A 14,644-nucleotide genomic window follows, 5' to 3' on the forward strand; every position below is an offset into this window, starting at 1 on the left:
TCCTATGGGTACACGATCAGGAGGTCCTCTGCTTGCCTCCATCCCCACGCTCCTCTCCATCACCTTGTGTATTTCTTCCTAATGTTGTTTCTCCACCATCTTGCAACTAACCACCATCTTCTTCCCAAAGTTTTGCTTGATGACCCATTCCAACTGAATCAATGCTCAACCTGTATTTGGCACAGAGTTGGTGCTCAGAACAGTTGCTGAATGAAATAATGACCCTCAAACTCTCCAAGGTAACAAAACTTTAGGGGAGCCTTTCTTTTTAATGAGATAATGCTTCCATGTATAGGATGAAAGGAGAAAGTGTTTTGGAATTATGTCAGCCTAGGTTTGCACCCAGCTGTCCCACTAATCGGATTTAAGGCAAGGGCTTAACCTCTTGGAGGTGCCATTTATTCAACTGTATAAAAGGAAGATAATAATCCCTATCTTGAAGGGTTTTTGTGAGTATTAAAAGAGATAGTATATATGAAAATGCCTAGCATAGTACTTGGAACCTAAATAAATGCTTATTCCCTCCTAGTAGTGCTGCCAAGCTGTCCTATATGGTATCTTTAGGATGATAAATAATAGGGAGTAACTAATTTCTGATGTGGTTGAATGTCAGAAGAGATAGAGATAAAACAACAGTCGTAGGGAGTGATATTGTTAGGAAATTATAAAGGAAATGAAGGCCTCTGTAGTTAATTTCTTGGAGTTTAAGAAGAAATTCACATTTTCCGTTAATTATACTTACCAACTGAGTCTAATTGGCAACTACCCCAAAATGAATAAAACAAGCGGGAGTCAAGAGAGAAAAACGGCAGGCATCCTGTCAAAAAATAAAATCTTTGAAATTTCTACACCCTATGGTTGCATACACATTTTATTAAAGCAGATGGATTACCCAATTTATATAAATTTATATATGTGATGGCAACTCAAGTCGCACAGTGAAACCTATGTAGAGCATCACCCAGCCCTTGGGCACCAGTTATATCTTGTCTCATCACTCCTTCAACTGGACAGGCCCTTAAAAACCATAGCCCTTTGCTGGAGGAAGTATCATTCTTTATTCTTTTTCAACCTAGATAGCTGCTGTGGTGGGGAAAGGGTCAAATGAGTTAACATCTGTTAAGTGCTTGTACTGATGCTTCGAACTTAGTAAAACCTCAAGAAATCTTAGTTGTTGTTACATTAATTATAATGATAATTATGAATCTTCCAATTCTGTGTTTTCCAGGACAGGATAGGAATTGAATTCTTTCCTTCCCTGATTTTAATAACATTTTCCTGATTTCTGGAGAAATAAGTGTTCCAGTTTGAAGTGTTTACCTACTTTTGACTTAAAAGAACTATCCATTTAGAGGCTAATCTACCCAGTTTTTTTTCTTTTCTTTTTAAAAGAGGAATTGAAGCAAAGCTAACATGTTACTCAACATGCATAATAGTATCTACACATGCCAGTAATCTTGCCAGCAGGCAGTAAAATGGAGGTTGGAAGAGAAAGATTCTTCTTTCTCTCTCTGGTGAAGGTATAGATATAAATTATATCTACATCTATGATGATATCTACATATCTTCCAAAAAAGTCATCAAAACCATTTCAGTATAATTGGCAGGTTTCCTACCAACTTGGTTATTCTTTCCCAAACTGGGAGATAAATTTAATGGTAATATCATATTTCTGGAGTTGCTAAGCAAGCTAGCCTTTGGTCAGATGCCCTCAGATGACCCCATGAGTTTGAACAGCTCTGCTCTGCCTTCATTTTGTTCCTTCCTTAGAAACAGCATTAAGGGAAGACCTCAAATCCTCAAGTTAGGTCTCTAGACCCTAACTTCCTAGGATCAAGCTAGACTTCAAGAGCAACTTCACTTGTGGCAAATATTGGGAGGTAGGAGTTTGGCAGCTGGTAGCTGGCTGGTGAGAGGCATGTAGGAACTCACCCACTTTTCATGAAACATCAACATCACTTGGTTATATGTCAGCGTCCATACCCTGGCAAAGTGGCCTTCTCATAAGAATGTACTCACTGGGGAAAACGCAAAGCAATATCCCTTGAAGCACAGACTCTAAGGGTTGGTTCCTCTGGATTCTCAAAAGTTTGTAAAAAGGCCAACCAAGAGCAACTACTGTACATTTTCTAGAAAGTTCCTAATTAGTGTGTTTCTGAGTACATACATTCGGCTTTTAAGCACATACTCCCCAGGCCATTCTACCACTGTGTATGGCAATTAGACTGCTGGCTTAATACTATCAGCAAAGCTTCAAGTAGACAACACCACAAACCCTCCAGGAAATTTAGCATAAGCACTTGTTTATGGAACCAAGCACAACATTGGCTTAGCTATGTCTTTCCTGCAGAGTGAATAGGATGCTGGTATTTTCAGCTTATTTTTCCCAATTATCAAACCCTAATGAACAAAAAATTAAGTAACACTTTAGTGAAGGTCAAGCAGGGTGAGATTAGTGGTAATATGGTTAAAGATGGAAATCTCTGGATAGCAGGTATGTGTTATGTCCCAAATTGTCTCAATATTTTCTTAATTACCCTTCAGGACACAATAGAAAAAAAAATGGTCTTAAGGGGGAAAATTAGGAATAAAAAGTAAAACTAAGGTAGTGACACAAGGCTGGGCAAAGAAGAACAGACTAGGAGTGTAGAGTTCAGGTTCAGATAAAAGCTCTACCAAGGTAATTCACATAATGAATTTAGTCAGAACATGTGACTGTGATTTTTTACAAGTGGGTTTCCTATCTGCAAGATGAAAGCAATGAGCTAAGTGATGCTCATTGTCTGAATTCCTGTAGCACTTTGTGTTACTGAAGGGCACTTAGCATCTACTGCTTTGCCCTATTCACAATAGCAAATACATGGAATCAACCCAGGTGCTCATGAGTGGTGGACTGGATAAAGAAAATGTGATACATATACACCATGGAATACTACGCAGCCATAAAAAAGAATAAAATCATCATGTCGTTTGTAGCAACACAGATATAGTTGAAGTTGGAGTCATTATCTTAAGCAAATTAACATAAAAACGGAAAACCAAATATCACAAGTTCTCACTTATAAGTGGGAGCTAAATCTTGGGTGCACACAAACATAAAGACAGAAATAATAGACACTAGGGACTCCAAAAGGAGGCAAGGGCTGAAAATCTTCCTATGGAGCACTGTGTTCATTATCTGGGGTGATGGGATCAATAGAAGACCAAACCTCAGCATCATGTAATATACCCTTGTAACACACTTGTACATGCACCTCCTGAATCTAAAATAAAAATTAGAAAAAAAAAAAACCACTTGCTGCTTTATAACGCAGCTCTTTGCATACAGAGAGGCTGTAAAGCACAGTGGCTGAGGCATGGGCTGAATGCATACTTCCTGAGTCTGCTATTTACTAGTGGTCTGACCTTCTGCCTCTTTGTGCTTTATTTTCTCACTGGTAAATGGGAGTAATAAAGGTATCCCCGTAAGGGTTGTCATAAGGACTAAATCAGTTATTTTTTGTACATTGTTTAGAATAGCACTCAATCAACACTAGTTATTATTAACTTATTTGTAAGACTAAGCTCTTCAAGTATACAGCTATACCTTATTTATCTTGCTACCCACAGTGCCCTGAGCATTACAGATGCACAAGCAAATACAGTAGAGAAAGGGCTTAATAAAAAGTACTGTCGGCCAGGCGTGGTGGCTCACGCCTGTAATCCCAACATTTTGGGAGGCCGAGACGGGTGGATCACGAGGTCAGGAGATCGAGACCATCCTGGCTAATATGGTGAAACCCCGTCTCTACTAAAAATACAAAAAATTAGCCGGGCGTGGTGGTGTGCGCCTGTGGTCCCAGCTACTCAGGAGGCTGAGGCAGGAGAATGGCATGAACCCGGGAGGCGGAGCTTGCAGTGAGCCGAGATGGCGCCACTGCACTCCAGCCTGGGCGACACAGCGAGACTCCTCTAAAAAAAAAAAAAAAGTACTATCAAGAGAAAATATAACAGAGAATAGTCACAATTTATTTTAAATGACAGATATTTTGAATTCTTATTTTTGCCATATCTTAAAAGGCTGAAGAACTTTGACATGTATTTAGCTTCCACATGAGGTGTCTTAGAAGTACAGTGGGGTGGAGTACAGAGAGAAGTACGTTTTTCATGGTGAGCACAGAGACAATATTGATCGTGAAACCAGCGGTGAATAAGCCGCACCATAACGGGTGGTAGGACACTGGGGGAAGGGAGCTGGACTTTGGGGTGCCTAGGAACATGATGAAAGAGCATGATGGACAATTTTAGCTCCACTAGATTGTTCTCATGATGTGGATGTAAACATACGACATTCTCAGTATCTCCAATATAATAGGATATCTGGTTATAGCTAAGAATTGGGAATACACCTAGGCTTTTAGTCATTTGCCAACCCTAAAGGGGGAAGGTAATTTTGATTCTGATTTCAGCCATTATAAAATGTAAGCATCAAATCTGTTACGTTGGTCTTATCAGTTTTATACACATCCTTTATATGTGATTTGAGAATATTGTTCTCTCCAATGTCCTTAACCAGCCTCTCTTACGTTTCCTGACTTGACTCTTTCCTTTTGTTTTAAAAGGAGTAGAGGATTGCCAGAAGTGAGCAAGAGAAAAGAAGGTATGTCAAACACAGCTGTGGGGGCACTTGACCTATAGGTCAAGAATGATATTCATACCTTTGAGGGAGAAATGCCCAGGCCCTGTGAATAGACTGCTTTCAAAGGTTTTCTTCCCTTCCCTCTCTCCCTTCCTTCTTCCCTTCCTCTTTCCCTTCCCCTCCCTTCCTTTCTTTTCTTTTTTTGTTATAAAAGCAGTATTTTCTCATTGTAAAAAACATCGTCAAGCTATTTTTAAATAGCTTGTGAAAAGTGAAAAGTGTCACTCCCTGTATTTTTTCCCCTACCTCAAGTCTCACTCCCTGGAAACTGTAACTAATCAATGTTCACCTGTGTCCTTTCAGGTATTTTTATAAGTATATATATGCAATTTTAAGATAACATAATGTGATTACGCTGAACATACAGTTGTACTGCTGTACAACTTTTAACATAAGAAAAATCATACTCTAGAATATCTTCTATATGAGCCCAACAGAGCTACTACATTCTTCATAATAATTTCAGAGTATTTCCCCATATGTCGGCATATAATTTGTTCAGTTGCCTACTGATGAATCTTTAGGCTATTTCCATTTTATTACTATAAACAATATTGTAGTAAATATATGTAAAATGAATTCCTAGAAGTAAAATTATGGGGCTAAAGGGTACATACATTTCATATTTAATAGGGGTAGCCAAATTGTCTTCCAAATAAGATTGCTCTATTTATGCACTCACAATAAATGTGTGAGTACATACTTCTCTATATACATAATGACACTCAATATTTTTAATCTTTGGCTTTTCCCAATTTGATAGGTTAAAAATAGTTTTAATTTTCATTTATTCAATTATGAATGAGGTTGAGCACTTTTATTTTCTTTCCTATGATCTTCCTGTGGATAGATTTTGCCCACTCTCCTATAAGGATTTTAATATTTTTCTTTTTGATTTGTAGATATTCTCAGCATATTATGGAAATTAGCTCTTTATCATTGTTGTGAATATTTTCTTTGCATTGCCACTTGTCTTTTGCATTTGTTCACTGTATTTTCCAATACGGTTTCTTTTTAACATTTAGTTTATTTTTCTACTGAAACTTAGCTTGTGTGAATGAAAACGTTACAATGGCTATATGAGTTTGATATTATGAAATGGTGGAGGAAAGAGATGTTAAGCCAGAAACTGAGCCAAGAAATTGTTTTATCATCATGTTTATACTATTACTCTGTATACTATGTTATACTAGTACTATTATAATCTTATATACATGTTATACTGTTACCTTAATATGTTTATACCATTACATGATGTTTTGATATAGGTGTGTGTATGTATACATATATACGTATATATGTATACATACACATACGTATATGTATATATACGTATATATGTATGTATATATACACACACACACGTTTTACTTGTTAATTAAAAATAAAAATAAACAAAAACTAAAAAGCAGACTAAATTATTTTATCTTATCATGCTAAAGAAAAGAAGTTGCTTTTTTTCTCTTTGCTGCTTGCAATGCTAAGTTCTAGTACTATAATATATTGAAAAGTTTATCTTTTATCTCCACTACAATGTAAGCTCCATATTGATAGGAGATCTCGCTCTCTCTCATTTTCTCTCTTGTTCTCTTACTCTCCCTCAATGTTGTGTCCCTAGTATTTTAAAAAGTGCGTGTCACAAATACGGATTTAATAAATATTAAACACACACACACAAAAGAAATTGTTTTACAAGAGTACAGCGAGAGAAAAGGCAAGGTTTATTTTCAAAGTGCTTGCTTGTGGTTTCACTAAATCTAAGACAACAGACACTCCTAGGCTTTGTTCACTTAACAAGATGGAAAGAAAATCTCAGCTGTCTATAGAGCTACCATTTAGGTTTCATTGAATAATGCAAGCTAAAATTATAAAAACAAAAACTAACTAGAGTTGGATTCTGTGTATCTTGATCTCTAAAACAAAGTGACCCAGTTCACTATTTATTAAGAGAACTCTAGCTAGTAATTATCTTTTTATAATTGTTGTCAGCAAACACATTCAATTATATATTTACTGGCATTCTGAAGGTTTCAGGAGCCCTTCAGGACTGTCTGTATCTTGCCAAATCATTAGTTATCACTTAGGTGTTACTAAAGGATAAGAATTTCAAGTTAGATAATTGGTATAAGAATCCTTTAAATCCCTCACAAACTCATCTGCTCATCAGAGTCTCCTAAAATGTTTCAACAGAGTCAGACGATGGCTGCTTTTATTCCCTAAGACAAGTCTCTTGTTCTTTTCCCCCAAGAGGGCCAAGACCCAGTTACAACCTTTTTATTTCCAGGATGGATTTGAGAGGCTGGCCAACCTCCATGTTACTGCCTGCTGCCAAGATTACTGGCATGTGTAGATGACATTGGAATTATCTTCCAGGGTTTATTTTACAAGCATTAACATCAAGAGTACAGTGTCATAGAAACACTTCTATTTATTTTTAATATTTTGGAACTTAAAATGTTACCAAATGATGTGTAGCAAAATATGTGGTGAAGGATCCATTAGGGAATGCAGATGCGTTATGCATGGTGCTGCATATGCGATTGTTATTTTGAGGCTAAGGGGATCTGTTTAGGTTTGTTAACTTAAAAAGTTAACTAAACCAGGATGGTCTAAAATAATCTATATTTTTTCAGGCAGTTTGTCTCAATCTGATTTCCAGAGCTAGTGCAAGACTTATCACTAAAAAGCTCACAGGTAAAGAGCAAAAGGGCAAGCTATGACTTGCAGCTGCAGGAGCTATTTTTGAGTGAGGTTCTTCAATGAGCGCATTAGAATACACAGACATATCTTATTTATGAGTGGCGGATACAGCTTATCTCATGTGCCAACTCCAGCCAACTCTTAATGACCATCTGTCTCTCAATATCTAGCCTTCCTTTCCTTCATAGTGATAGGATTTTAGCTGGCTATGTGTTTGTCCAGAATGAAGACTACATATTTCTAATCGCCTTTTAGTAAGGTGTTAGCATGTGACAAAATACTGACACACAAGATGTGAGCTAAAATGGTGTGTGTGACTTCCTCACTGTGCCTTTGAAAGGAAGGGTAGGCCCTCACCTTGCTCTTTTTTCCTGATTGCTTCTGGGCAGAATGTAGATGTGACGGTAGGCTCCCGTGGACCATACAAACAAGGAGTGCCAGAGCAAAGGAGATGAAATGATATTGGTATTTAGAAATATCTGCAAAAATATGTTTTATTATAAAGTTCCTAAACCAACACATCCATTTATCTCTGATTATGTGCCGCCTCTAGGAGACATTTCAAAATGTGAGAGGTGGAATTTAGTTAACAGGAGTGAGGCACCCACATCAGAGCTGAACTCATGTTCAGAGTAACACATGAATAGGAAAAACTCCTGTCTCATTGAAGCATCTATTATTTTGAGTCATTGTTACTGAGGCAGAACCTGTGTCCTAACTAAGGCTATATGGTTATGAACTGTGTCGAGACCCAGCGGGGAAAGTGTCATGCTAGGTTGGCAGTGTTGGGTAAGAGACCTGAAGATCTCCTGCCAATCTAATCTCTTACTATGTGAATACACAAGTTACTCCAAAATGGAAAGCTCCCCAGAAGAAATTCTCATTAGAAACTCATACGTCATACCTCCCTTTTGTCATCTTCCTGTCTCCCCGTGCTACTGCAGACCACCCAGTCTTGGTCTCTGTTTATTTACTATAAATGCAAAGAAACGAGACTTATTTAACCATCATAATAAGAATAAAAATAAATATGTCATATTTATTATATATTGTTTATTCATATATATAATCTTTAAAAGGAGCTTCCCAGGAAACTACGTGTTTATTTCAATCATGTTGCCATTACTAAAATATTTTTGGTATCTTTTTGGAACTGTTATATCTCTTATAATAAAGCGAATAGGTCAAGTCACTTAAACTCTTTTTAGAACATTTGTTGTGCACAACATTAACGTCAGTGTTGGCGTCAGAGATATTGGTAAATTTATTGAGGACGTCAGCGGTGCTCGTTAGATAACCTCTGTCAGATTCCCATGACAAATTGGCTTCAAAATTTAACAAAAGAAAACTACTAATACATACAGGGTTTTTACTATATAGTCCAGGGAAATGAAAGACATATACCAGAAATGGAATGTGAATTTTTGAAAAGCATGATTCATGAATGTATTCATTCACTCAAGATTTATATTAGTCCTCTGGCCTATTTCCAAAATAATTCTCAGTAATTTATAGATTAAATGTTAGAGTTCTCTTTGCATTCAATTTAGTAACTCTTTATTCTGCTAAAACCTTGATTTATTAAACAATATCCTGGGCAATGCCCTCAAGTTAAAAGGCTGTCCAGGGACCCACAGGTAAAGCACCCACATTTCTGGGCCCTTGCCTCTCCCCCAAGTCAGCTAATAACTGTGGATTTTGGGATTTCTCTGAGCGTCAAGGACTCTGACAGGAAGGTGCCCAGCTTTGAGCACATTTCTGGAGTTCCTTAGCCTGAAACATATAAAGCAGTGGTGCTAAAAGTGGTGCTGCCAAATTGGAAATTCTGATCTGATTTGCTTCATGAGTTAGTTCTGCCTGTTAAGCAAGTCGGTGTGTCTCTTCCCATGAAAAACAGCCTCCTACAGCTATTACGGAAGAAGGTCAATTCAAGTATATTTAGTTTTCATATATGCCGAGAGCTCTAATACAGACAATGACTTTTGTCCTCATCTGGGAGATAACAGGTTTAAGATCCAGTGTAAGTGAAATTAGATATGGGGAAGAACTTCCCAATAGCAAGTGACGTTAGGATTTGAAGGAGGTACCAGGGCTGATGTCCAGCTTGCTGTGGATTTAGGACGCCAGAGGCTTCACAGGATTTGTTAAATATGTATTTTGAATCTCACTGCCATTCACTAATAACATTTCCTCTACATATGTCTTTATACTTGTATAGGCTACTTTATAGAAGGGTGTGGTCCTGCCAAGTGAGGAGAGGGTTATGGGAAAGATTTAGAAAAAAGAAGACTCAGGGTAACATGCTCTGAGTAGTGTTTCCTAAGAGATGCTGTTGGTGTCTGGGCCAGGCAATTCTTCATGTGAGACTGTCCTGCATATTGTAGGATGTTAACATTCCTGGCCCCTCTCCCATGCCATTAATAAGCACCAGAAATTGTGACAACCCCAAATCCCACCTCTCACATTTTAAAATGTCTCCTAGAGGCGGCACATAATCAGAGATAAATGGATGTGTTGGTTTAGGAACTTTATAATAAAACATATTTTTGCAGATATTTCTAAATACCAATATCCTCAAATACCAAATTTGATTACATTTTATGAATCCTGCAATCCTTTCTGCTCCTTGTTTACTTAGAAATGCTAAGCCCATTTTGATCTGCTGCTTTAGAGAAAGGTACTCTAGGTGGCTTCATCAGATGAGGCCACGCTCAAATGTCAGATATTACTCTACGGTAAAGAAAAAAATGGAGCTTCAAATTCTCCCCCAAGCAAACTCTGAAAGTAGCAAAAGCACTGGTTATGGAAATCTAAGCCTACCCAGACACTCTATCAATTAATATTGCAAAATAGGTATATCTATAAGGTCTGCCATGGGGACATAATCCCTTAGACTCGATTACATATGACATAGATTTCACTTTCAAGTAGGGAGATAACAAAGTCAGAAAATTCTAGCCTCGTAATGAAATTTCCTATACCCAAGGTTGATGTTCACAATCTAACTAGATGTGCAATCCAAATAAAGTGTCCATTTAGCCTAACTTAAAATATAATTCAAAGACAAAGGAATAACACCCCAATCAAATGGAGCCTGAAAAGAACTAGATTTCTGCCCTCTTCTAATCTTTTTGAATAAAATGGTAAATTACAAGAAAAAAAATCTGATGTTGACTCAATTGACTCAAATCTAATATTTCAAGATATAGTCTGGGTCAATTCATATTCAGCTCAAGTTCCTACACCTGCAACAAGTAGAGTAGTCAACAATCCTACTGCCATTTATGAGTACTCGAAGACACTGATACAGCTTGGATTTTTAAAGAAAGCTGAAATTTTCTCTATTATTCTCTGTTTACTGAGACAGGAGGGACAACTACAGTTTAGAATATATTTCTTATTGCTGCAGTGACTATTAAATTACTCTGTAATAAATAATAGAGGCGTGGTGATAAGTAGCAGAATCTAATTTTGAGCCTCCACTTTTCCCTTTGAACCTTTCTGTAACTACAGAGAGTATAAGACTTCTCTTTAACAAGCAGAGCCAGGTTATGATTTGTTATAAGACATTTTTTTGTTTGTTTGTTTGTTTTTTGTTTTTGAGACACAGTCTCACTCTTGTTGCCCAGGCTGGAGTGCAATGGCGAATTCCTGACCTCAGGTGATCCGCCCACCTTGGCCTCCCAAAGTGCTAGGATTACAGGTGTGAGCCACTGCGCCGAGCCTGCTTTAAGACAATCTGATGAACACCTTGGGCTCTGTTGGGCTTTGAGGGAGAGGGTTCAAGTCTCCGGTTGGAACCTATGGCAGTGAGGCTGTGTAGACATGGCACATGGCACTGAACCACCAAGAAGGCAGGAGAGGAATCGATGTTTTTGAACTGCCACATAACAGAATGATATGTTGATTCCTTTCATCACAACTCACTGTGAGGAATTGTTATCCCTAGTTTACAGATGGAGAAATAAAGTCAAATACAATAACTTGTCCAAGGTCACAGAGCCCTGACGATCTCAACTCCCAGGCTACCTGCCACTGTTACTTTATGCCACTAGCAACAGGCAGAGACTTCCCCTTCTCCCAAAAGTTATACTCTTTCCTTTAAACCCTTAAAAGAAAGTCACAATTGCTGAAGATTTTTCTAATCTTGAATTCTAAGAATTGCAATGTAATATTCATTTTAAATAGTTTTTGGCTAGCTGAAAGTTGAATTTGCAACTAGAAAAGATGATTGTTAAATCTTTAAGATAAATTTCAGCACGCAATAGTGTATTTCTTAATTTTTATTTTTTGAAAGAATTGTTAAAAAATTCTTAGACCAATATTTGCCATGATGCTGCTACTGAGTTAAGGAAATATTTTAAGAGTTAGCCTGTATGTGGTCAACATTGGCTTAAAAATGCTTTTGTACTGAAATATTTATAAAAGAAATGATACGCTGCCTGGATTTCCTTCAAAATTATTCAGAGGAGGAAGCAGGTGGGTGTATGGATAGAGAAAACAAGATTGGCCAAGGGCTGATAAATGTAGAGGCTGGATGATAGCTATAGGGTTGTTATAATAATATTCCTTAATAATAACAATTTTATAAGAATTTTAAATTCTTATCAGGATACATAGATACTACTTTCTGGAGTAGTCCCTTGGTATCCACTCTTTAAGCTAACACATGTTTATTGGGCAGCTACTATGTTTCCAGCAATATATTAAGTTGGTCCAACTTATGTAAATATCTCAACAGTAAAATAAATATTAAAGATTATTTATGAACCTGTTTAAACACTTTAAAAGTGTGGGTCACTTTTGATAATTTACTTAACCATCTCTCTGTACATCAATCTACTCTTGATTAATGACTTTATATTCTTTTAAATGTCAGGCATAACATTTTTTTTCATTCATAGACACTAACGGTACTTCAGGGATACAGATATATAGAGAATAAATCAGTTTCTTTTTCTTGCCTCTCATCTCTGTTTCCTACTTGCCAGGTAAAATCCCAGATTGATGACTATTCTACCACTGTAACTGAACATGGCTGGAAAAAAACCATACAACTCTGATGATTCATGCTGCTTTAAATTTACAACCGCAAATACCAACTGTGCTGCATGAGAATTCTACATTTTCCTAGTCTGTTCATTCTCCCAGTCTCTAAACTGACTGTAGTTGTTTTCTGTCTCTAATCTTCAACACCTTCTTCTCTTACACACTCCTAACCAATAACCTCCTGTATTATTTTATGTAGATATAGAAGCTATGTTTAGAGAATCACCTTATCTTTCCACCAGAAAGTGTACCATCCTACCCACATCTGTGCCCATAATACCCTGCTTTTCCTCCTGTTCTTTCTTTGTGCATGTTCTTTATTTCTGCGTGGAATCTCACCCTTTCTCAAAAACTTTGTACAAATTCCCTAGAGACTAGTCCTCCGCCCCTTTCTTTTCTGTAAACACTTACTCCTTAGGGGCTTTCATGTCATCCCATTGTTTTTAAGGATACATTGGTGTCTCAAAGGATGACCATGCATCACCCTTGAAGTGTCTGTTCCTTACCCTGAATGCTCAATTCAATAGCAAGCCCTCTTGAGCTCTATTTTCAAAATGTATCTTAGGACAAAGATTTTATAATGCCATTTATATGAAGTACCTAAAATAGACAAATGCATAAAGATAGAAAGTAGAAGAGTGGCTACTAGGAGTTGTGGGGAAGGGGTAATGAGTAATGGGGAGTTAGTGTTTAATGAGTACAGAGTTACAGTTTGGAATGGTGAAAACGTTCTGGAGACGAATGGTGGTGATCGTTGCAGAAAAACGATGTGAATGTATTTAATGAAACTGAATTGCACACTTAAAAATCGTTAAAATGGTAAATTCTAGGTTATACATATTTATTTTACCACAATTTCAAAAACAAAGTTTGTCTTCTGTGTGTGTGTGTGTCTGTGTGTATGTGTGTTCCCCAAAGTAAGTCCCCTGGTATCTGGGTCTGTGCCTCTCTCCTACTTTGTACCCCAGACTTCTCCCTGACTGCGTCCTTGCTTGTCAATGTGCCCATGTGTCACTACCTGCCTTGATAATCTAGCAAGGGACCGGTGTTTTCATGCATGGAATGTGATGTGTCCCTGACAATCTCCCCAAAAACTGGCATCTGATGGCGGCTTCTCCAGCATCTCTGGCATCCTAACTATCTGCCATGGCCTGCTCTTCAGCTCTTCACTGCTAGGCTCTTCTCCTCACGGAGGCTAGGCTGCTGTCCATGAGCCTCCCTGGGCTTCCCCTGCAGGGCTCCCGCGCACCGCATGCAGACACACACACACACACACACACACACACACACACAGACACACACACACACACAAAATCCAACCACTTTCTACTGCCTCCACTGCTACCATTCTTTTTCAAACCAGTTACCTCTCACCTGCCTTATTGCAATAGCCTCCTGAAGGCATTTCCTTGTTTTTCATCTTGCTCTCTATCTCAATCTAATCTGTACGTACAACAGCAGAGTGATGTTTTAAATACTAAATACATTACAGGAGATATCCTGTAATGTCCCAGATCCAATCTTGGTTAGAATAAGCTCCAACTCTTTACCAAGCTTTCCCTGCTCCTCACTGAACACCTGGTGGCTTAGTTCCTGCTTTCACTCTCCAGAGAACGCTCTTTCACAGCCGGCTGCTCACTTCATTCAGGTTGTTGCAGAAATGATAGCTCCTCAGAGAGGCCATTCCTGATCACCTAATAGAAACCATCCGCTCAATACACACATGTGCACGCACACAAGTGCACAGACAGATGCCTTACTCTGCTTTATTTTTCTCAAAAGCATTTTTTAAAAACTATTGGCCACCACACAGTTAGTCGTTTTCTTACTTAGGACTCTGGCTGCCCCCTTGACGTAAGCTCAATGAATTGTTCATTGCTGCTTTTCTAGACCTTAACCATGACTGCTACTTAATAGGAACTCGGTAAGTATTTATTTACTAAAGGAATGACTGAAATTGTTCCTTGCATATTAAATTTGAAGTTTAAAAAACGGCAGATAGAAGAGCATTGCGAGGCAGGTAACTGCTCATGTCTGAAAGGTTTCTCTTTTATAAACAAAGCCCGTCGCTAACTGATGATGATGCTACAGTATGCAGGTCACCCCTAAGTGATGACGGGGTATGGCACTTTAGCAAGGAGATGCTGAGGGGTGTTCAGACCTCCCTGGGGCCATCCTGAGTGTAAGAGGTGGTAGACACTGTTACTGTGGTATAGA

The 14,644-nt window shown here is 38.0% G+C and overlaps 1 protein-coding gene across 27 annotated transcripts in view; it reads right to left on the reverse strand.

Moving 5' to 3' along the window:
* Nucleotides 1-14,644, reverse strand: part of TRPM3 (transient receptor potential cation channel, subfamily M, member 3) — a 990,741-nt gene that overhangs the window by 309,103 nt on the left and 666,994 nt on the right. For 8 of the 27 annotated variants that reach the window (XM_011970179.1, XM_011970178.1, XM_011970158.1 and 5 more), the window contains exon 7: nt 743-817. The exons of the other annotated variants lie outside the window; for them this stretch is intronic. In XM_011970179.1, coding sequence (XP_011825569.1) covers nt 743-817 — 75 coding nt within the window. The remainder of the gene's footprint in view (nt 1-742; nt 818-14,644) is intronic. 27 annotated transcript variants of the gene reach the window in all.

The sequence above is a fragment of the Mandrillus leucophaeus genome, unplaced genomic scaffold (genome assembly GCF_000951045.1).
Source record: "Mandrillus leucophaeus isolate KB7577 unplaced genomic scaffold, Mleu.le_1.0 Scaffold93, whole genome shotgun sequence".
Classification (NCBI taxonomy): Eukaryota; Metazoa; Chordata; class Mammalia; order Primates; family Cercopithecidae; genus Mandrillus; species Mandrillus leucophaeus.